This window comes from Punica granatum, chromosome 1 (genome assembly GCF_007655135.1).
Source record: "Punica granatum isolate Tunisia-2019 chromosome 1, ASM765513v2, whole genome shotgun sequence".
NCBI lineage: Eukaryota > Viridiplantae > Streptophyta > Magnoliopsida > Myrtales > Lythraceae > Punica > Punica granatum.
The window spans coordinates 2,098,138-2,121,190 of NC_045127.1; the positions used below are offsets into that span (position 1 = coordinate 2,098,138).

The 23,053-nt window shown below is 38.9% G+C and overlaps 2 protein-coding genes across 2 annotated transcripts; one reads left to right on the forward strand and one right to left on the reverse strand.

The window, feature by feature from the left end:
* Positions 1-11,893: 11,893 nt before the first annotated feature.
* On the reverse strand, positions 11,894-17,461 carry LOC116213197. Its single transcript, XM_031548049.1, has 9 exons — positions 17,025-17,461; positions 16,317-16,502; positions 15,703-15,795; positions 14,921-15,103; positions 14,728-14,830; positions 14,454-14,642; positions 13,036-14,123; positions 12,451-12,827; positions 11,894-12,355 (listed from the first exon to the last, which is right to left on the reverse strand). The coding sequence occupies exons 1-9, from the start codon at positions 17,229-17,231 to the stop codon at positions 12,277-12,279; spliced, it is 2,505 nt and encodes an 834-aa protein (XP_031403909.1). The 5' UTR covers positions 17,232-17,461; the 3' UTR covers positions 11,894-12,276.
* A 2,145-nt stretch (positions 17,462-19,606) lies between these two features.
* On the forward strand, positions 19,607-20,220 carry LOC116192684 (PHD finger-like domain-containing protein 5B). Its single transcript, XM_031521297.1, has one exon. It carries the CDS (start codon positions 19,739-19,741, stop codon positions 20,084-20,086), a length of 348 nt encoding a protein of 115 aa, XP_031377157.1. The 5' UTR covers positions 19,607-19,738; the 3' UTR covers positions 20,087-20,220.
* The last annotated feature ends 2,833 nt before the right edge of the window (positions 20,221-23,053 follow it).

Sequence of the window (23,053 nt, forward strand, 5' to 3'; positions counted from 1 at the left end):
TGATGAGAATGGAAGGGCCAAAAGGGGGAATAGTGGTGGAGATTGTTTGCCTTTTGAAGAAATCAACAATAAATTAAAAAGATATAATAAGAGATTAGACATTAATACAAACTAGCCATTTCACCAGCGCGTTGCAAAGATTTATTTTTTGTAATATAAATTTATATATTTTTATTATAAAGTGTCTTTAAAAAATATTAATTAATTTATATTTATGGAGCTAATTCTTTGATAAATGTCAAAATAACGATGATTCTAAATCAGATTACTAAAAGCATGAATTACATTATTTTGAGTAATCTTAACCTTTTAGTTTTCTAAAAAGAATATGAATTTTCAAATCGATATACTGGAAGATGGATATATATCTTTTGTACAAAAAGCACACCAAAATGTAAATCACTCATAAAATTTAAATGTTTCAACTTTAAGTAAATTTAATAAAAATAGAAACAAATTGGTTTCCTTCATTTTATAAACTTCTAAAATAAATTCTTTAGCATCATTTTTTATTTGTAAGTGTAATTAAAATTAACACAGAACTCGTAATGGTTACTAAATATTTCAAAACTCCTTACAATTTAAATTTTGTAAGTAATTACTTGTGTGAAAAATTTTCAAAAAATATTTCAACATCCTTTTTGGACTAAATAATCCAATTACGATTTCAAGAATATAATTAAGCATTCATAGAATTTCAAAATGAAAAAATAAAATAAATTTAATAAATTGAATTTGAAAGATATTTCTTTCTAAATTGTATGCATTATTAGATTAATTTACTTATATTATTTTTTTAAGGTCCTCTTGATTTCATTAATGTAAGTAAAATTACTTGTGTGGAAATTTTTGAGAAATATTTCAATTTTTTTTAAACTGAAAAATTGAATTTGATTGCAAGAATATATTTAAGCTTGTGGAATTGAAAAATATTAGATTAATTCACTCGTATTATTTTTTTTCTATTTCAATTGCATTTAATATGATGCATTAAATGGAGTAGAGAAGATTCTAAAGTTTTAATATCAAAATTGTAAAAGATATTTTGATTTATATCTTTTATGCAAAAATGAATTACATATAGAAATCAAATATTTCAAATTTAAATAAATCTAATAGAATAGAACCTAAATTTATTCCATTCATTTTATGAACTTTTAAATAAATAAATAAATTATTTAGCATTACTTTTATTTTCTAAATGGATTTATTATTAAAATAATACTTGTAATAGAATTTAAATATTACAATTACGATTTCAGAAATATAATGAAGCATTTGTAGCATTGGAAATTGGAAAAAGGAAATAGTTTAATTAATTGAATGTGAAAAGATTATATTTATTCCTAAATTATACAAATTCTTCAATTAGTTTCCTAAATATTCCAATTACGATTTCGAGAATAAAATTAAGCATTTGTAGAATTCGAAAATGAAAAAAGAAAATAATGTCAGTTAATTGAATTTGAAAATATATATTTCTTTCTAAATTGTATGAATTGTTAGATTAACTTACTTATATTATTTTTTTCTAAGGTCCTTTGGATTTTAATAATGTAAGTAAAATTACTTATATGGAAATTTTCAAAAAATTATTATTATTTTAAACTGAAAAAAATTGAATTTTATTTCAAGAATATATGTAAGCTTGTGGAATTGAAAATTTATTAGATCAATTTACTTGTATTATTTTTTTTCTATTTTAAGTGCATTTGATATGATGCATTAAAGAGGGTAGAGAATATTCTTAATTTCCAATATCAAAATTCTAGAACATATTTTGATTTATATCTTTTATGCAAATATAAATCACTTATAAAATTCAAATGTTTCAACTTTAAATAAATTTAATAGAGTAGAACCTAAATATATTCCATTCATTTTATGAACTTTAAAATAAATAAATTATTTACCATCACTTTTAATTTCTAAGTGGATTTAATATTAACATAATACTTGTAATAGCCTTTAAATATTACAATTACGATTTCAAGAATATAATGAAGTATTTATAGCATTGAAAATTGAAAAAAAAATAATTTGATTAATTGAATGCGAAAACATTATATTCATTCCTAAATTATATGAATTCTTCAATCAGTTTATTTGCATTATATTGTAATTCTTTGAGTTTATTTGATGTTGGTGAAATTTTTTTAAAACGTTCTAGTCAATTTCAATTTTTCATTAAACCAAATATTGAAAAATGGAAATAATTTCAATAAATTGAATTTAAAAAATTATATTTATTCTTGTATTGCACAAATTTTGAAATCTATCAATTTAATGCATTAACTAGGGTAGAGAAGATGCCAATATGGAAATTAATTTGTTTGCATTAAAGAGGATTGAGAAGATGTCATGTGGCAAAATTTAGAGAAAACAAAAGTGACACATGACATATTCTGGTGAAGTCAAGAATAACACTTGGCAAAACTACGTTTATTCTGACTCTATTGTATTGGCATTTATGATTGCACTTAATTATATAGTGTGCTACAGTTGGTAAATTGTGTTTCTAATGGCCATAATTTATCTTATGTGCACCCTGCTGGTTTGAACTCTATTAGACCCCATCTGTTGGAAGTAAAAAGGAACATAGCAAAAATTGACGTCCGGGTAGAGATTAGTTACAACCAGTAGATTGAAAATCTTTATGCTTTCGTGGAAAATCAAAATTAAAAAGTACACTAGGATATATTATAAGAAGAAGAAGAAGAATAAGAATTCTCCAACTCTTTTAGTCCACATATAATGGAGGTGGGTCATGGATTCGACGCGTTAGGTGGAATATAATGGAGGTACCTCCATTTTTTATTTATTTTATTTTAGTTTTTCCCTTGTTTTAATTTGGCACAGAGATATTCTTCATTCTTATCTAAGATGCGAAGAGATTGCAGGATTGGCGCAAGGATTCGATTAGAACCCCGATTACACCGAAAAAGAGAAGAAAAGAGAACATTTTTCTCCTGGCCTTGAATGGTCTAATACGTTTCATGTTTAAAACGAGGGGCGAATAATCTTATTCTAAAGACCAGATTTATGCATATAATAGATAGATAGATAGACATATAGAGGAATCTGGATAATTTTGTATTTTGGATTAGCTTTATCTTGATTAAAATTTAAACGTATCTCATCCAAATAAATTTATATACATACATATGTGTATGTATAGATGTAAGGAAATCCCCATCTTTGTAAATTCACCCATAAGAATAATTAAAGCTTATTCATGGCAATCGTTTTCTATAATACAGTGATGATACGTAAACAAACCGCTAACAATTGCACAGATGTTCCATTGATTTTTATAGGACTTTGTCTATTGGGTGAAAATTTTTTATAAGATGTAAAATACGTAAATAAAGAAATAAAATAAAACATCTAAAATCGGTTCAATTTTGTACCCAAAAAAAGAAATCAAAGAAAAATCAATAATTTCATGGCCCACCAGGAATTTATATTGGTTTGTTTGATTGATTGTACTCTCTCTCCTCTTTGATTGCAAATACTAGATTTATAATAAATTGAGCTAATTGTACCAACAAGGTCAGTGCTTACGCTGATTGTTCAGTTTGTTTAATATGTTCACGGTTAAATATGAGAGTTCGAACATTGCGTAGTGGGAAACAGTAATGTTGTCATCACCGTTGTTCATCACCTTAAAAAAAGATTTATGATAAATTGAGCTATATGATCAAGGTTCTTTTTTTTTCCTTAAAGTGATTAAGTGGACTCCTTATTAATTCACAGCAAAAAGAAAATACCTAATCAAAAATTATAAGAACGGAAATAAACCGTTTATATACGTGCAAGTTATAAAAAGTAATATGAGAAACATCAGAAAAAAAAAATTGGTATAATTACAGCTTACTGTGTCAACTTGTTCGGGGATAGTTCATAATAAATTTGTCCTTTTCTTTGTCATATTACAATTCCCTTTCTCATATATCACAACGGGTGTTTTTTTACCTTTTCTTTTTTTTGGCCAAGGCCAAAATATGTAGCAGACCTTGTTATCAGTTTGCTATACCATTTCAACCTTCGGTATAGAGACGGTACAGTAGCTAGCTTGACAATATGCGGTAGCAAAGAATCACATTAAAAATTTGATGTTACGTATTTTCATAGCATAGGCACGAAATATGTGCAAGTATTTTTATTTTGTAATTATTAGTGGAAAAATATGGAAGTTGTGGAGTGGGCACTTTAGTAATTAAATTGCTCACAGTAGCATTATTGGAGTCAAATGCACTCAGACATTTGCGCACTTCTCTTCGCCTTTGAATTCTAATATGTGTATATATATATATATATATATATATATCTATCTGGGAAACGAGTAATATTAATAATATATATAATAAAAAAAAAGGAAGGGAGTGATATTAATAGTGAGTCTAACTTTCGTAGAAAATGATATCTTGAATTTTTGTGCTTGATATTTATGTCGCCCTCAATATTATCAAAAAAATTGTCGCTATGATTCTACTAAAGACAAAAATAGTTTATCTATCTGGCCAAAAGAAAAAAAGAAAAGAAAAGAAATGGTTGATAATATTCCTGGGCGAAACATCTTGTACTAAATATTAATCAGCTAAGATATTTTCAAAATCGAGCTCGACACCTATTACCTGCTGCATCTCTTGATTTACCCTTTTCTTTTTCAGTTAGAATTATTACTGTTAAAAAGAATATTTCCTTCTTGAAACCCAAAGAAAAAAAGGATTGTTGCAGTGAAAAACGCCACTTGATATGAAAAATATGATTAATTCTCGAATTGAATACAGCCCCGAATCATGTTATTACTCACATATAACAAATTTTCTTTCAGTAACTCACATATAACAAATTTATTTACATGGAAAGATTACAGTCTATATATCTTTGTTGGCAATTAAGACTTAGGAGAAGTATTAATGGAGTAAGATAATTTGTAGGTGACAAACACTAAAACTAGAAATTAACTAAAATAGTATAAATCGTTTTTCTCAAGAAATAAGGGGGGGAAAAAAGGAATAAGAAGACTCTTAACTGCCAAATATTTTATACTTTATATATAAGATGTATCGATGTTACTAACTAGGAATCATCATCATCTAGTGACAAAATAGTGTCACGGGCCTGCTATTTTATCTAGCGTTCCCTACCCGTGCGGCCCTAGAATCACTATTCTAGGCAGCCTTTCCCTTCACAGAACTTCTAGAGAGAGAAACTAGAGAGAGAAGCTCTGGAGAATGATACTTGTATTGCTTTTTCAAGTGTCTGTACAAATGAGAAGGTGATGCTCTTATATAGGCACTCGGTAATTAATGTACATTCAACTACTTCTACCATCTACCGGTATAAATGCAATTGTCCCAACTACCGGTATTAATTACAGAAGACTCGGGAGACTTCTAGAAGGTTCGAGGTCCGAGGCTCTCCAGAAGACTCCATCGCACGCATTTCCTAGCAAACCTCAACAATTTCGGGCTCTCCCGATCATGTTCGATGTTCGGAAGGTTCGTTCGTAACATTCTCCCCCACCTATTCTGGCGACGCCCTCGTCGCATCCTCTGCATAAAAAGCCTTAATCTGCTTTGTAAACTGCCACAAGTCTTCGGCAGGTTCCCAACTTGCCTCATTCTCGGGTAACCCCTTCCATTGGATGAGGTACTCACGCTTCGGCTTGCACCAACGTTTCCTCACGACCCGATCAGCCAAGATTTGCTCGTCATCCTGGTCGTATGCCGCCTTAGCCCCAATTGGTGCACGCGAGGACTCGGCCCTGCTCGGATCTTGCTTGTCCTCCTGGAACGGCTTCAGCATACTCACGTGGAATACCGGGTGGAGCTTTAGCTTCTTAGGGAGTTCCACCTTGTATGCCACGTTACCTACGCGCTGGAGGACTTGGAATGGGCCTTCGTATCTCCGTGTAAGGCCCTTGTGCACGTCCTTGTGTCGGAGAATGTTGTGTAGCTTCACCAACACAAAGTCGCCCACACTATACTCGACGTGGCGACGCTTCTTATCGGCCCACTTCTTCATTCGCTTCGTCGCCCTGTTGAGGCAAGACCGTGCCAAGTCCACCTCTTCTTGCCAACTCTTGGCGAGCTTGTACGCCGCTGGGCTATTCCCCTTGTAGCCCAATGCCACCGTACTTGGAGTTGATGGCTGCTGGCCCGTCACAATCTCGAAGGGATTTTTGCCGGTGGACTCGCTCCTTTGTAGGTTATAAGAGAATTGGGCTGCATCGATCATCGTCGCCCAATCCTTTTGAGTTGTGCTCACATAGTGTCTTAGGTACAACTCCAAGAGTGCATTCACCCTCTCCGTTTGACCGTCGGTTTGAGGATGGAGACTTGTAGAGAAGTTCAAGCTCGTGCCCAAAAGCTTGAAGAGCTCAGTCCAGAATCGCCCCGTAAATCGAGGATCACGATCACTCACTATCGTGGTCGGCACGCCCCAATACTTGACCACATGCTTCATGAAGAGTCGGGCTGCCTCCTCCGCTGGGCAGTCCTTCTTGACTGGGATGAATGTCGCATACTTCGAGAATCGATCAACCACGACCATCAACGTTTGACATCCCTCCGACTTCGGAAGGTTGACTATGAAATCCATCGAAACACTCTCCCAAGGACGCTCTGGAATGGGGAGAGGCTCGAGGAGTCCTGCGGGCGACTTCTGCTCTGTCTTGTCCTGTTGGCACACAAGACAAGTCTTTACGAAAGTCTCCACATCATCCCGCAGTTGGGGCCAATAGTACCGCTCTTCGACGAGTGCCAAAGTGCGGTGAATCCCCGGGTGACCAGCCCACTTCGAGTCATGGCACTCCCGTAGAATCTCCCGTCTGAGATTGTCATAGAGCGGCACGTAGACTCGACGACCCTTGGTGTAAACAAGGTCGTCCTCACACCAAAATTGCCGTGACTACCCTTCGCGAGCGAGCTCTAAGAGAATGCGAGCTTTAGCGTCATGTTGCAGCCCTTCCTTGATCCGACCCAACCATGGACTCTCAAGTCGGCTGATCGTGGCGAGTTCCACCCGTCGACTTAGTGCATCAGCCACGACATTGGTCCTCCCTGGCTTATATTCCATCACGAAATCGAACTCGGCCAGGAAATCTTGCCAACGAGCTTGCTTCGGGGATAACTTCTTTTACGTCTGGAAGTAACTCGTGGCAATATTGTCCGTCCTCACAACGAACTTTGAGCCCAAGAGATAGTGCCTCCAAGTCCGGAGACAATGCACCACCGCCGTCATTTCCTTCTCTTGGACCGTATACCGCCGCTCCACGTCACTAAGCTTCCAGGACTCAAACGCGATGGGGTGGCCATCTTGCATCAGCACCCCGCCGATAGCGAAATCCGAGGCATCCGTCTCTACCTCGAACGACTTCTTATAACAAGGCAATGCGAGAACGGACTCATCCGTGACAACCCGCTTCAAGCGATCAAAAGCTACTTGGCATTCGTCTGTCCACTCCCAGGTTCGAGCCTTCTTCAAGAGGTCCGTGAGTGGCACGGTGATGCTTGAGTAGCCCTTGATGAACCGTCGATAATAGTTGGCGAGACCAAGGAACGAACGCAACTCTGTCACCTTAGTTGGCGATTTCCACTCCATGATCGAGGCCACCTTCGATGGATCCATTCGGACCCGACCTCCACCAACAATGTGGCCGAGGAAAGGGACTTCCCTCTTAGCGAATGCACACTTCTCCCTCTTCACGTACAAGGAGTTCTCCCGAAGCACCTCGAACACCTGTCTCAAGTGCTCGACGTGGTCCTGGAGTGACCGGCTATACACAACGATATCATCAAGATAAACCACCACAAATCGATCAAGGAACGGGTGGAGTACCTTATTCATGAGGGTGCAAAAAGTGGCCGGTGCATTAGTCAGCCCAAATGGCATGACGAGGAACTCGTAGGAGCCGTATCGCGTTACGCATGCGGTCTTAGGCTCGTCCCCTTCCGCGATCCGCACTTGGTAGTACCCTGACCGCAGATCCAACTTAGAGAACCACTGAGCTTCCCCAAGCTGGTCAAAGAGATCTGCAATTAACGGTATCGGGTACTTGTTCTTGACCGTTAGCTTGTTCAGTGCCCGATAGTCTATACACATCTGTAGCGATCCGTCGTGCTTCTTTTGGAAGAGCACCGGGGCACCGAACGGGGCCTTCGAAGGTCGGACATAGCCAGCATCAAGCAACTCCTTGAGCTGCCTCCTCAATTCCGCCAACTCTGGCGGTGCCATCCGGTAAGGAGCCATGGCGGGTGGCTTAGTATCGGGCACCAACTCGATCCGGTGATCCACCTCCCTCTTAGGTGGAAGCTTCTTCGGAAGTTCCATCGGCATCACATCCTTGAAGGAATTAAGGACTTGGGCGACCTCCGCTAGTACGTCGTCTTCCGAGCCCGCATCCTCATCTACCTTCAAGGCCGCAAGGTACGTGATTTCTCCTTTCTGGATCCCTCGCTTCAGTTGCATGGCCGACAAGGTCTTTTGCCCATTTCCCATCGACCGCTTGACCGGCACCACGCATTGGCACTTAGCATCCAACACACAGATGCAATCCGCGAATGGGACGAGTAGTGCATCAATCCTGTCGAGGAAATCCATCCCAATAACAAAGTCGTAGTCATCAAGAGGGATTACCTCAACAGTTTCCTTTCCGCTCCACTGGCCGATCCGGATATCCACGTCCTTAGCAACACCGCATGTCGGGACTTCTTCGGAATTCACCGTCTTGAGCCACCCCCTTGTCCTTTCAACGCGAAGTCCCAGCTTCTTCGCACCTTCTTCAGAGATGAAGAGGTTGGATGCTCCTGTGTCAACGAGAGCACTAAATGCCTTCCCAGCAATTTCAACATCCGCGAACATGAGCCCCTTCGACCGATTGGCCTTCCTGGTCGTAATGGAGCAAAGGATACGCAGCGAGCCTAACCGCGTCTCCTCTTCCTTTTCCTCGTCGGCTTTTACCAACGCCGCGAGCTTGGCTTTGGTAGGGCATTCTCGAGCCATGTGCGGACCATCGCATAAGAAACACTTGAGCATCCGCTCATCCTTCCCCTTTGGCTTGCTCGACCTCGCCTTGTCCTTGAAAGTTGACTTGGTCGTCTTGCCGCCATCGGATCGGTGGAACTTCTCTTTATCTCCCCCACCTTTGGGCTTGCCCTTCTCTTTCGAGTCGGACTTGCTTGATGAGCGGAATTCCACCAGCGACTCCGCCGTCAACATAGCCTTCTGCAGATCTTGCACACCGCGGCGTTGCAGCTCTTGCTTAGCCCACGGTTTCAGCCCATCCATGAACTGGAAGAAGGCTTCTTTGTCAGTCAGCGACGGAATCTGAAGCATAAGCTCCGTGAACTACCGCACATACTCCCGAAGTTCACCCTTATGCTCCAAGCGTCGAAGCTTGGCTCGAGCTTCATCCTCTGCATACTCAGGGTAGAACTGTTGGCGGAATTCAGCCTTGAACTCCTCCCAAGTGTTGACCGTGTTGCCACTTCGGTCGTTGCACCTCCGACGCCACCATAGCAAAGCGACATCCACAAGGTACATGGAAACCATCCCCACACGAACAGCTTCGTCCTCTACTCCCGTCGCGCGGAAGTAGGTCTCCATACTCCATATGAAGTTGTCCACGTCCTTGGCCACCCTAGCTCCCTTGAACTCCTTGGGCCTCGGGACATCTGGACGCGCGCTAAACTGACCCATGCCACCCCCATTGACACGAGTCCTCCGCACTTGCACGAGCTCAGCCCTGAGCTCATCGATCTCAGCACGCATGGCCGAGACAAGGGCTTCCAGCGTCTTGTCCCGCTTGGTCAGCTCGTCCACTGCAGTGTTTAAGGCGCCTTGCATACCCTCTTGAAGCTCCTCCAAGTTCGAGCGGAGCTCCTCCATGCCCTTGGACGCGTCCTCGGTCTTGCCTTGGACGTCCGCCATGACAACCTCCATCTTTGTCATGCGGCCCTCAAACGAACTTAGTGGATCCCTCGAGCTTTCCCGTTGCTTCTTGGACTTTGCCCTCGTCTCATCGATCACCACCTCCGATTGGTTAGAGGCTGCCATCGCCCTAGACCTTCGCTTTGATACCACTTGTCACGGGCCTGCTATTTTATCTAACGTTCCCTACCCGTGCGGCCCTAGAATCACTATTCTAGGCAGCCTTTCCCTTCACAGAACTTCTAGAGAGAGAAACTAGAGAGAGAAGCTCTGGAGAATAATACTTGTATTGCTTTTTCAAGTGTCTGTACAAATGAGAATGTGAGGCCCTTATATAGGCACTCGGTAATTAATGTACATTCAACTACTTCTACCATCTACCGGTATAAATGCAATTGTCCCAACTACCGGTATTAATTACAGAAGACTCTCCCGGTATTAATTACAGAAGACTCGGGAGACTTCTAGAAGGTTCGAGATCCGAGGCTCTCCAGAAGACTCCATCGCACGCATTTCCTAGAAAACCTCAACAATTTCGGGCTCTCCCGATCATGTTCGATGTTCGGAAGGTTCGTTCGTAACAATAGTCTATATATATCATCAAGTGGCAATCCTCATAATGTAGTTTTTGAATCTGGCAAGTCCTCATCCATAACGAAATATGAACTGCTCATCAGCAAAATCGAGCAAATCATTGTAGAGACTTGTGGCATCACAATTTGAAGTAATTATATATGTGGAAGAAAATGTTATTACATAAAGAAAATCAATTAAATAGGAATCGATAAATATTGAATAAAAGTATTAGAAAAGATTACAAATTATCTAAAAAAAGAAGAACAAAAAACAGTGTTTGAATTTTAATCTAAAAAGAAAAAGGCAAAGCCACCAACCACTTCCTCAGTATAATTTTCTAAATTCTAATCTTCCGTTGACGAATACGGTACTGATAAATAATGGACCCTACCTCCTAATTTTGTTTCATATGTGGTTCTTTTAGTCTTGAATCGAGAAAGATGTGGCATCCAATAGAAGTTCACGAGTGTAACTCATGACATCCTTAATTTTGTCATATGCATAATTGAGATTAAATTAATGGTTGACTCCACGCGTCCGACATCCAAACTTTGTATCTTGTTTTAAATTGAGTGGCTCCTCTTTCCTTCCTTGAAGGATCAGATAATTAAAAAATAATTGTGCATCACCTTGCCGAATATTATCAGCCTTAGCACTCAGTATTAGACTATTAATTAGGAGATTAAAGTCTCTTTTTTCATTATTTATTATACGGGTTAACTCACGTGTTATTCATAACTTAATTGTTAGTTGAGTTGTTCATAACTTAATTATTATTTGAGATTATTCCTTAGCGAGACCTTCATCACAAGATGCTTCGCCCACTTATGAGCTCAATTATTACTAGCTATATTCCAGCGGTGAATTTCTTTCGTGATATAGCACATATACTATCTTTCGAAACTCATAATTTTTTGGAGTATTTTCTGGTAAAAGGAATACTCTATTTAACCATAACGTTGTTCTATTTTTCCTTCCTTTTTTGGGAGTTTTTTTTTTTTTTTATAAGAGCAGTACTCTCTTCGCATCTTCGCATTCTGTCACCGAGTTTCGTGTTTCCACTTCTTATCTTGTCTCGGAAATCCAGAAACAATATCCCCGAAGCTCACCTATATACACAAGCATCTTCGGGCATTTTGCGTGGATAAGCTGGAGGGGATGATCAAAAACACCCAATCCCGTGGTACAGAACCTTGGACAACCACAGGAATTCCCCGAATGACATACAGAGCGACGTTTTGCTTGCCCGATCGCTCCCAAGTAGAAGTCACTAGACGTTGTGCTTGCCACTGTAAAATGTTTTGCCCCTCCATAATTTTCAGGCCTTTTATCATGGTGGGAAGAACAGCACAACAGGCATCACTCAAACTTTTGTCCGGGGGCAAAAACATTTGTGTTTAATTTATGTAATCCGACAAGGAAGCTGTGCTTGAGACATCATCAGCAACAACAAATTACACACCAAACTAATAATTCATTCACCTAATTTGATTAAAAATAGAACAGACTGACCAAAATCTAGAAAGAGCTAACTCACAGAAGCTCAAACCCATTGCCATCATCCTATACACTGACCAGCAAACTCGTCGACTAAACCATATATATCGAGGTTTCATCGGGATTTGGGGAGAGAAGAACTTCATTACTGATCGTACAAAACACCTCCAGAGACTATAATGTTAGTATTTCTCTATTTTTTTCTTCTTTTAATTGCTGGTCTATAATTTAGTCATGCCAACATCTAAAATCACATGTAACAGGTCATAATCCCTTTCCGGCAGTCTCCGGCAGAGGCGGGAAATCATCATCATTTTTCAAATGATACGATTGTTCCAGGATCCTGCCATATCGATACCAGGATTATAAGCGCACCCGACTGATATTATATATCGCAGACAATAATTACTAATGAAAAGAGGAGGACATTTCTTGTACCTATCTTGACTAATCCCATCAGAGGATCTTGGCCTCTGGGTTCCAGAAGTTGAAGGGCTCGTTGTGGAGCTTCGGGGCCACGTGGAACCGGCCCCCGACCATGGATTTTGCCCGAAGGAGCTAAACTCAACCTGGTCAGACGGAGGGTGATGCATTGATCCATTTGCATTGGCATGAGATTTCCTTCTTGGAGATTCAGAATCGTTGAGATCTGAAGCAGGCACGTGAGGTCTCCCATGGGATTCAGAAAGCCTTCTAATCCTTTCAGAAAAGACCACCTCAACGGGTACTGGGCCACGGCCATTGTCGCGAGGTGACTTCACTGGTGGTGCTTGGGGCCTTCCCCTTCCCATCGTTGTCCTAGCTCTGTAGTGGTTCTGCAAAAAAGTAAAATTATACAGCAACAATAGATAAATAAGAGCTTTCTGCTTGTGAACTTGTGTTCCTCCACTTCAAGTAAAACAACTGGAGCATATAATGCCATAGCCTTAGGTCCCCGTTCTTAACAATTCAACCAACAAGCAGCAATTTTCCCAGACCAAGTGGAGCATTGTGCAATAATCCAAACAAAGTGGACCAAATTACCGTGCTTGGGATGTATGTTCCAGTTCCTCTAGGTTTCCGCATCTCTTCCACCCCAAAAGGAGGAACTTGCATTACTTGAGAATTCATGGGGTAGAATGGTCGACCGGGAACGAGACCATTACTGTTAATCTGAGAAAAACTTGTATGCTTATGCTGCATGGACCTACGAACAACATCCCATGGACTCTTCCCTTGGAATTGAGAAACGAAGGGTGGAGAAACTTGAGCAGCCTGAGCAGCAAGTGCATAATCGTAACACCACCGTCCATAAAGCAAACTTTTTACGTGGCTCTCATAATCTCCACTGAGATCTGACAAAGAGTTTGAAAGTTCGAGACTACAAGATGAAGCCTGAATGCCAGGGTAAGCAGAGTATGTATCTTCTGAAGACCAAGATATTGGACTCGAGAGCGAAGGACGCTCGTGCAGTCCACCTGTCAATTGTTCCTCATCCCAGTTCTCAGGATGCTCTCCAGCTGCATCTCCATTTCTTCTCTCCTCAGGTCTGGAGGAAGAGCGAGGGAAATAGAGGTGCGGTGCATGATAAGCTTTGTACACGGATGGGGAGAAGCACTCTAAACCATCGGGAGGAGAGGACTTCGCGGTGCCATTTGATGTTGCAGGAGTTCTTGTTGAGGCAAGGTCATTTGCATCACCAGAGAGGCGATCGGAAATGGAAGCTTCATCAACAGATTTATCTTCCTCTGAGATCACTTTCTTAGAACTTTGAGGTGCTTCACTCCCACCTCTGCTGGAAGACTTTTCTGCCTCAGATATTACAACCTTGTCAAATACACCATTCACCGAGAGTTCAAATTCCCCAGAAACTCCGTAATCTGGTAGATGACTAGACTGGTTGTCATGATACATCTCATGACCCAAAAAGTGTGTATCCGCACCAAAATCACCATGTCCATATGGTGGGACAGGATCTTGAACATCTGGCCTCTGTCCACTTACATGCCGATCCATAGTGTTGGAGAACATTTCATTCAGTATCGAAGCTATGCCATCCTTTGTCTCTGATGAAACTCTTTCAAGTTTTTGGACTCCAAACCCAAAGGCACTTCTTATCCGGAAGTAGTTCCCTGTATGGATGAAAAGAGATTTAACAATTTGTGAAAGACTTAACATGCTTACTCTGTTCTAGATCGCGCATGACCAAAAGGCAAAAGTAAGACTCACCTTGAAATAAATAAATAAATAAATAAAATCTCCGTATGAGGAGTTAGCAACTCTATCAACCCCAATCAAGAAATGCACTTGACTTAACCATAATCCCTGAACTACAGCAACCATTAGGCTGATGCATCAATTAACCTAACTTTAAGGGCAAACAACTTGTCTCATACTCTCATCAAAGAAGAGAAAACCAGCTTTCACATTCCACATAAAGAAATAAGTAACATGAATGCTACCTCTGCTTACACTACGGCCGAGGTTATTATTCTCTTTCAAAGGATCCACGATATTTAGGTGCTTCCTGATAAATGTACGTTGGTTTGTGGTGCCAAATCCCTTAGAAGGAACAGAAAATTCTTCCACACATTCTTTGAGGAAATCATTACTGAACAGAAGATCACCACCACTGACTTTCGGTGGCTCAACTGCAACAGAAATCAGAATAGCCATGTCAAGAACAATGATATGCAGCCTCTTATCATGCATCAAGGTGCAGCTCCTACTGCTTACCAACAATTTCTGGCAATGCTGATATAAGGACAGGGCCATTCAAACTGATGCAGTACTTTTCCCAATCAAATTTGCTATAGAACTCCAAAAACTTGTAGAAAACCTATCATCAATATAACATGATTTATGAGTCAAACTCATGCCATTCCATTCACATATATATTTAGAGGGAAACTCAGTCAAAAGAACTCACCGCCAAAGGACTATTTAACGATGAATGGTACAAATGAAAAATATATAATACAAGAGTCTCCAAAGCGTATGTTGAAAGCAAGCCATGATGGGCACCGAGTATACGACTCTCATAATAGCACCACGCCTTGATCAAAAGAATGCTTCGCTTCAAGAGATGATCTTTTCCAATGAGGCGATCTACCTGTAGAGTAAGATTGCATTGAAGAAGTCAATTTTTCCCCCCAAATAATCAAGTTGGCTATTTTCCTCCATTGCTATAAAAATAACAGAATAAGCAGAAACCACGTCATTTTTTTTTTTCGTTGGGGGGTGGGGGTGTTGTTTGGAAGCCAAGAATAAGGTCGATCAGTTTCTGATTTAATTTTGTATATGCATATCAATTGCACCTAGGTGAAAATATATCCATTAACATAAGTTCTGATGATATGTCAATGCAGGTGCCCCACAATCAGCTTGCCATTTAGATATGACAGATTATATATTTTTATGCAACCACTTCTGTGAAGTAGAGCCAGACGACATGAGCGTGTGTGTACATGTGAGAGAGAGAGAGAGAGAGAGAGAGAGAGAGATAGCAATGAAGCATGTAGTTTCAAATGCTCAACATATAGAACAGATACTCATCCACAACAGACATCAGTTATCACTCAGACGAGCACAAATATGACGATTTTAAAATTAGAAGTAGGCTAAAAGAAAGACAACTGTATTTTGTTTAAGGAAGATGGCTTCGATAATTCAAAATTTTGGCATTGTCACCATCATAAAAAACAGGGATACCTGCTCAAGAAAGCACAAAGTACAGAGACCTCCCAGCTGGTTGAAAGAAATATCGACAACAATATTCTGAATGATGCATTTTACCAGCTTAACCTGAAACCAAGAACAACCACAGAAAAATCTGTCAGAGGAATCTTCTAAAAAATCAGTAGATATGTCAGTTAATTGTAAAGACTGAGGATTTCACTTTAATTAACATAATGTAACAAAAGCATGCGTGGGTTTCGATTATTGAAATAGTCAATAACATGCCACATCATTCTGTATCATTGCCATAATCCAGCAAAAATGGGTCCGACAAATAGAAAATTGAGCTCCAGATTACAAGTAAGCCTTATTATAAATCAATCAACTAAACAAGGCAGACAGAATCCAGCTCCAGCTAATGTTGACCAGAAGATACACAAGATAGTAAGAACTACGGTTCTCCCTACATTGGTAAACAAGGTCAAGATTCATACCAGGAAGTCAAGACAGTGACTTTCTGTTACTGATTTATTAACTTGCAAATCGTAAGGAATTACTATGCATCATTTAACCACACAACATCCAGCTTGAATGCACTCAGAAAACTCCAACAAAATTCAGAAGCATGTCCATTGACCAATAACAACCTCTGCGCGAATTAGCTGCACATCCTTCACCACAAACTCAGCATTGCCATTCATATCTTCTCTATCAAGCACAGCAAAGACATCATTGGCCAGTGCCTCTTCAGCGTTCATACCCGCAAAGGCTGTGAGGTCTATGTCACCATCCGGAAGATATGTCTTCAGAGGAACTGAACCAAATGGAAATACCTGTTGCAAGCAAGAGCACAGGTAAAAAGTTTCCCTCTGTCCGAAATTCAATTATCCTCACACTTAAACCAAAAAAAAAAAATGTAACATGACAACTGGAATAATAAGTAATAGAACATATAGCTCGAGGAACATATTTACTGCCCCATTGTGGGATTTTCTTGGATTTTTTTGCAATTTCATTCTTATGAAAATGTTATTCACATGCACAGCTGAATCATTAATATCGAGGGACATTATGAATCCACCAAAAAAGACCTGTTCGGGGTTCTGTGGATATGAGACTATGGGCAGATTATCTAACTAATATCCAATTCTCCCCACAGAGTTCTCACCCATTTTCAATAACTTACCATCCCACAGACTAGCAAAACCAATGTGAGCATTACTAAAACTCAGCAAGCAATCGATTGAACACAATTTCCCTCTGTTTCTCATCACGATCAATGAGATGCATGTGCGCTCAGACGTCGGAGATGATACCAATTGAAACTGATCATCTTAAGCACAATCATCATCTACCTCGCATCCGAGATGATTCCTCAGGAGCCTCTTCACATAATCGATTACGGCCTTCCTCCTCTGCTCGGAAATGGAATTGGGATGAATCCGGGCAATAATCCCCTGCGTGACGTCCTCGGCCACCTGCAGGCTGTCAGCGTTACTCTCCGTAGTCTTGTCCAAGCCAGCGGCGGTAGCCTCCGATAGCCAATCCCGGAGATCGCCCATGAAGCGCGCCAGAGGGACGTCGAGGGGACCGGCAGCTGCGGGGACGGCGGGGTTACGGTTCCCGCCGGCGGGCAATCGGTGGTTCACGCGGCCCACCGCGGGGAATCGGCTGATATTGATCAAAATGATGGATTCCCGGCAATAATCCAAAATACCGTGGATGAGAATTCGGCCAAAAAAAGAGGCAAAAAGTTGTAAAGGAAGGAGGAGGGAGAAAAAGGAAGACGAAGAAGGGAAGACTTGTGTGTCGTCGAGGGGGTGAGGGAGTGCGTGCTTCGGCTCACCGTGAACTCGCCATCCTTGGGCCGAGTTTGGGCCTCATACTTATCCGCAGGCCCATTCTCTTGTATGGACACCGCAAACATATGCATGCGAGTCTAATTGGACCCGACCTAGTTGCGCTCGGCCCAACTACGCCCATAATGTTAAAGATGTGAGCTGCTCTCTCCTAGAAGAATACCTTAATCCTAGCAAATTATATGTTAAGTATGATGGTGCTCTCTTTTTTCTTTTTTTTTTCTTTTTTGATCAGAACTCGAAGAGATCCTTTCATGAAGTTAGAGATCACAGAGAGCAATTAAAAGAGAACTTACGCAGAGAATATTATTCCTAATAGGATGCTCTATTCGCCGCCTTCATTTGATTTTGTTAGATGGAATTGAAGTTTCAGAATCATATATCTCTAACATTGTCTCGTGATTGTGATTATTAATCGATCTCCGCTTCATTAAAGAAGTACATGGCGGTCTTTAAATTTAACTAAACTATGCTTCCTAATCAAATACTGCGTTAGAGTGATGATTATCTCCTTGGCTCTTCCCCTTCTTTTTTGTGAAAATACTGCGTTACGTCCTCAATAATGACGAAGAAACAGCTGAACCAATAATTAATTTATAAATAAGAAGCAAAAATAAATTGCAAATCAATTCTTCTATTTATTTTGGAGTTTTGAGTAAGCAGATTCATATATATTTTTCTAATTGACATACTTGAATTTCTTATTAACAACAAATAAGATATAAGTACTCACTAAGTTCAAATTAAGAAGTAATACAAATAAAGATAATAGAAGGTTAAAACAATAGAACCTCATCTACCGGAAAGGAGAAAAAAAAATGGAACCTAGATGTGGAGACTGATTTCACTTCATTTCAAAAGAGATCGTTTCAAAATTGTATTGTTATTGTTTCGGTTCTTCGCAAGGAAAAAAAAAAAGAGGAAAATTTCTTTTGTTGCTAGTACCAATTAAAAAATTCAAGAAAAAAGAAGTAACCAGCTAGAAAATAAAAGTGAAAAAATAAAGACAACGTTGGATTTCATAAATAAAAAAACAAATTACTGTAGATCATTTGGTCGGAAAAAAAATCAAGAATTAAGAAGTTTGTGCATTATAGTAGGAAGTGATTATTAGTTTGTAGAAATTAAATGAGGAATTACGGAAAAAGTGAGAAATAAATTGGATTGATGAAAAAAATAAGGAAATTTTTCTCTTTTTAGGTGAACAAGAATCATGGTTTTTTTTTTGTATATCCTTTTTTTTTTGTGATCTTTTCCTGTATGTACTTTTGATTTTGCTTTGGGGAAAGAAGAGCCAAACTACTTGAATCAACCATTATTGGTTGAATCATGGTTAATTAATTTGATAGTAATGGATTAATTTTTTTATTACAAAAGAGAGTCATGAGTTTTAGTACAAAAAATAGAATTTTAGATCACCTGAATCCCACCAGTATTATGCTCTCTTTCTTCAATAATAAACTAATTAAATATGTAATAGGAGTCTTAATTTTTTTCGGTGTGTGCCTTGGTATCCAAAAGTCCAATGGGTTCGGACTAATCCAGTTTGAGTCAGGTCGGCCCATTAAATAGTAAAATTCTTTCAATTAAAGATTTTCTTCATGCCTAAAACTTGAACCCGAGACATTGATTAAGGAGAATAAGCGCCAAATCAGTTGAAACAACTCTTATTGATTAATAAGAGTCTTAATTTATTATGTATAAACATCATATTCAATCACTGCCCTTATATAGCTTTAACCAAAGACCTTAACGGTCTTGTGCTTGGGCTGGTCCTCGGCCATGCAAGCCCTTGTTACAATCTAGAGGCCTTCCATTTTTCACAGTGCCAAAAAGTTCAGAGCTGTGAATGAGTAACATTCAATTAATATTATTTCGGCCACAAGGGTATGCTCCACAGGAAACTCTTTTACTTTCACAATCAGAAATATTAAAGAAAAGGTCTTTGACTCTTGAAGAGCAAGAAATGGAATATAAAAGCAGTCTTCATGTCCGTGGAGAGCAAGCACCAATTTTTTTTTTTTATTTGGCTAAGAAGGAGAGCAAGTACCTTATCTTGCTATATAGATAGGAGATTAATTTAAACTCAGAGTTCAATCAGGGCAATGCAGCAGTTTCATCTGGAATGCATTCATAGTTTTTGTCTCGGTTAATCTAAACGGACCCTGTGCTCCCAGAGCTCGACGATCTCTGTCGTGAACGCTTTATGCATGATCTGTGCCATGGCCAAGCACAACCCTGACCTGGTCATGTGCAGGAAGCAGCCAGGGATCAGCATCGGCCGTCTCTGCGAGAAGTGTGACGGGAAGTGCGTGATCTGTGACTCCCTCGTCCGTCCCTGCACACTCGCCCATGTCTGTGATGAGTGCAACTTCGGGTCCTGTATGGGCCGTTGCGTTGTCTGTGGAGGGGTAGGGATCTCTGACGCATACTACTGCAAGGAGTGCACGCAGCTGGAGAAGGACCGGGATGGGTGCCCAAAGATCGTTAACCTAGGCAGTGCTAAGACTGATCTTTTCTATGAACGTAAGAAATATGGATTTAAGAAAAGAATATGAATGATGATCAAATGTTGTATTCGCGTTCGCTTGACCTAGGTGAGTTGAAGTTAATTTCAAAATCATATATATCCCGAACATTTTGATGATTATATATGGTTTACCCTCATGTCCTTAAAGAAAAATATATTAGTCTTTAAATTAAAGTAAGCTTTCCAATCCACAGACCAATCAGCTTCATTTATTCTTAGCTAGCTAGCAAGGGTGATGATGATCCCTTAGGCATCATCCCAACTCAAAGCCGATCTTTTCTCTTCCCTTTTCATAAAACAAATATTACATTACATATCCTTAATAATGACAAAGAAACAGGTTTAAACTAATAATTGTAATTAAATAAGAAGCAAAAATATCAAAAAGTTAATTAGGGAAGACAAGAGTGGGACGTGGTCTTTGAGGGAATTTTGCTACCAATTATTAAGGCATCGACAGGTGTTGTTGTGCGAAGAAGAAGCAGGCCTTTGAGGTTTTGACGCATGTCGAGAGTGCCATTTGTCACTAATTTGTATGCATGACCTCATGTAACAACAAAATCAATTACATGTAAAATATTTATTAGGAGTCCCGTTTCTTAGGAAAGTAGCAAATTAAAGAGGAAAAAAAAGCTTTGAGTCAGATGATATGATCTTAAGTGAAAAGATTAATTTTATTAATTTAATTCTTTTATTTTAATTTGTTAATTGGGCGAGTAAATTAAATTGGACAGCATGTAGGACCCCTCTATAAAAGATTCCTGGTACTTTACGAAGAGTAAAATCATAATATATATATATATATATATGTATGATGTTTTGATATAAAGCGTAAAATCCATACCCAGTTTTAACATATATTGCAGAGTTTTTTTTTTTTTGCTATTTAAATTTGTATCATAATCCGAAAACTATTTACAATAAAGAATGCAGATGACTTTTGCTTGTGAGTTTATTCTCAGCTTTTGGAGGTTGGAAATTGCATTTTATGAATAAATTTCACGTCAGGTCATGACCTTGACTATATTATATCATATTTAGTCCAGTTAAGCATAGTATGTACCAGAATTTGCATGCTTATTTGATTCTAAATTACACTAGTATAAGTAAATTCATTTGATTCCCTCTAAAAGGTGGGATGTTATCAGATGCTCGCAGATCACAGTTTCTTCACGAGAAATCTACAGGCATTATTAGGGTTCTGATGCAAAGTATAATGTAATCAAATCTTCAAATGATAAACTTCGCGGTGGGAAGTGGTCCTAATTAGATAATCTTCAGGCTGTAAAATTACATTTGCAGGTTATGGAAAGCCAAGTTATATACATACGTATACATATTCTTTATTGGAAATTATGATGCAATCAAAAGCTATAGGTTATAACTGTTCCTTTTAAGTAAAGTCTTAGATTGAAGTTATTGTGAATGTAGAAAATTCACAATGAGAAAGTTTTACCCTTTAATGAACTGACCTGGGTTGACTGAATTAGTCGGGATCCGATTGGACTTTTAAATATCAGGATTCACTCCGAAAAAAAAAAAAAGTTGTAGGTTATAATTAATTATTTGACAAGCATGATAATGTTCCCATAACCCATTGGATGTTGGGTAACTTGCTCCGCTATAATTGGAATAACCCAGGAACAAAATTGAATCTTTGTTAATTCACTCGTTTAGTGGATGTCATATGAACAAGTTCAGCCCAAATATATGTACGAGGATTTTGTTGAGGATTTCTTTTTTTTTTTTTGGGTGATAGTGGAGCTGTAGTCCTGAGATTTTTTTTTAATGTATAATGATTCTTAATATTTACTCAACTGTAATAAATGGATCGAAGTTCAGACACATTATAGTTAGGTTTAATTTTGTTATTTGTTAATTGGTGCATGATATTATGAATTAGGGTTAATTTTTTATTGGGTTATAATTTTGAAGCTTAGCCTAATAAACAAATTACGCTAGGAAGTGCCAGTGGCCCTTTTTATTAACAAAATTATCATGATCGCTAAACGGGTGCCTTTTTTTTAATCTTTTTATATATTTCGGTAGGAGTGTGCCTTTTATTTTGCCTTTTGGTCAGAAAGTGAAAGAAAAGAAAATTAAAATGCATCTTCCCATGCATCTCTGATCATACACTCTCACTCTCTCTTTGTGACATTAATGTCTTGTCCTGGACAAATGAAAACCCAACTGATGAGATAATGTATATAATCATCATAGAATGACAAAATTAATAATGTCTGAAAAGTACAAAAATTGTACAGTAGACAGCCTCAAATGATATAATCCTTAATTAACTGAAATACAGCCATAAATTATTAAAAGGCCCCCCGACCCCCTTTATTCATTAAAAAAGGGCACGACGTATGTAAACTAGTTGGAAAAAGAAGAAAGCGTGCATATGATCGATGCCTTCTTTACGGGATTGGCTAATTCAAGGGCAGGTGCCTAAGTGCTGATTGGTCTGATTAAATCTTCAAAGTTCATGCATGTATTTAATGAAATGACTCAAAGTTTGCCTTGTAAGTGGAGGCCATGGACGACTTTTCGAACTTAAGTTAATTAACCTCCTCCTTCCCTTATTAGGGCAATTAGGGAACTCCCTCGTCGAGATTGGACGGTCGAGATTCGACACACCTCTTGAGAAGGGAATGTATGTGCGGACTAAATGGCTAACTGGTCTCTTCTCCTCCCGTTTGGCTGTCACGTATATTCAGCTCCCCGCCACCGGGGATAGCAGCTCCTCTTCTTGGAGACATTGTTGGGGTCCATACCCCGATTTATTCCTTCATCTTAGCTTCTGATATTTGTACTTAAGGCAGCTTCCCTTCCTTCCTTGCAGAAAATAAGAATTAACCTCCTCCTTTTTTATTTGAAAAGCCTTATATTCAATATCGACCGTGAATTAGTTCATGTGATTCAATTGTTTTAAGAAAGGGATTTTGATTTTTCTTATCATGTGAATGATCCTCGTGAATTAGTAGCGATTTATAGG

Excerpts from the sequence above, each read along its gene's own strand:
- LOC116213197 (XM_031548049.1), bottom strand. The coding sequence starts at position 17,231 with ATGGGCGATCTCCGGGATTGGCTATCGGAGGCTACCGCCGCTGGCTTG. Across the intron at positions 15,796-16,316 it reads TGCAGCTAATTCGCGCAGAG|GTTAAGCTGGTAAAATGCAT; the intron begins GTTGTTATTGGT and ends TCTTGGTTTCAG. Across the intron at positions 14,831-14,920 it reads CGTTAAATAGTCCTTTGGCG|GTTTTCTACAAGTTTTTGGA; the intron begins GTGAGTTCTTTT and ends TATTGATGATAG.
- LOC116192684 (XM_031521297.1), top strand. The coding sequence starts at position 19,739 with ATGATCTGTGCCATGGCCAAGCACAACCCTGACCTGGTCATGTGCAGG.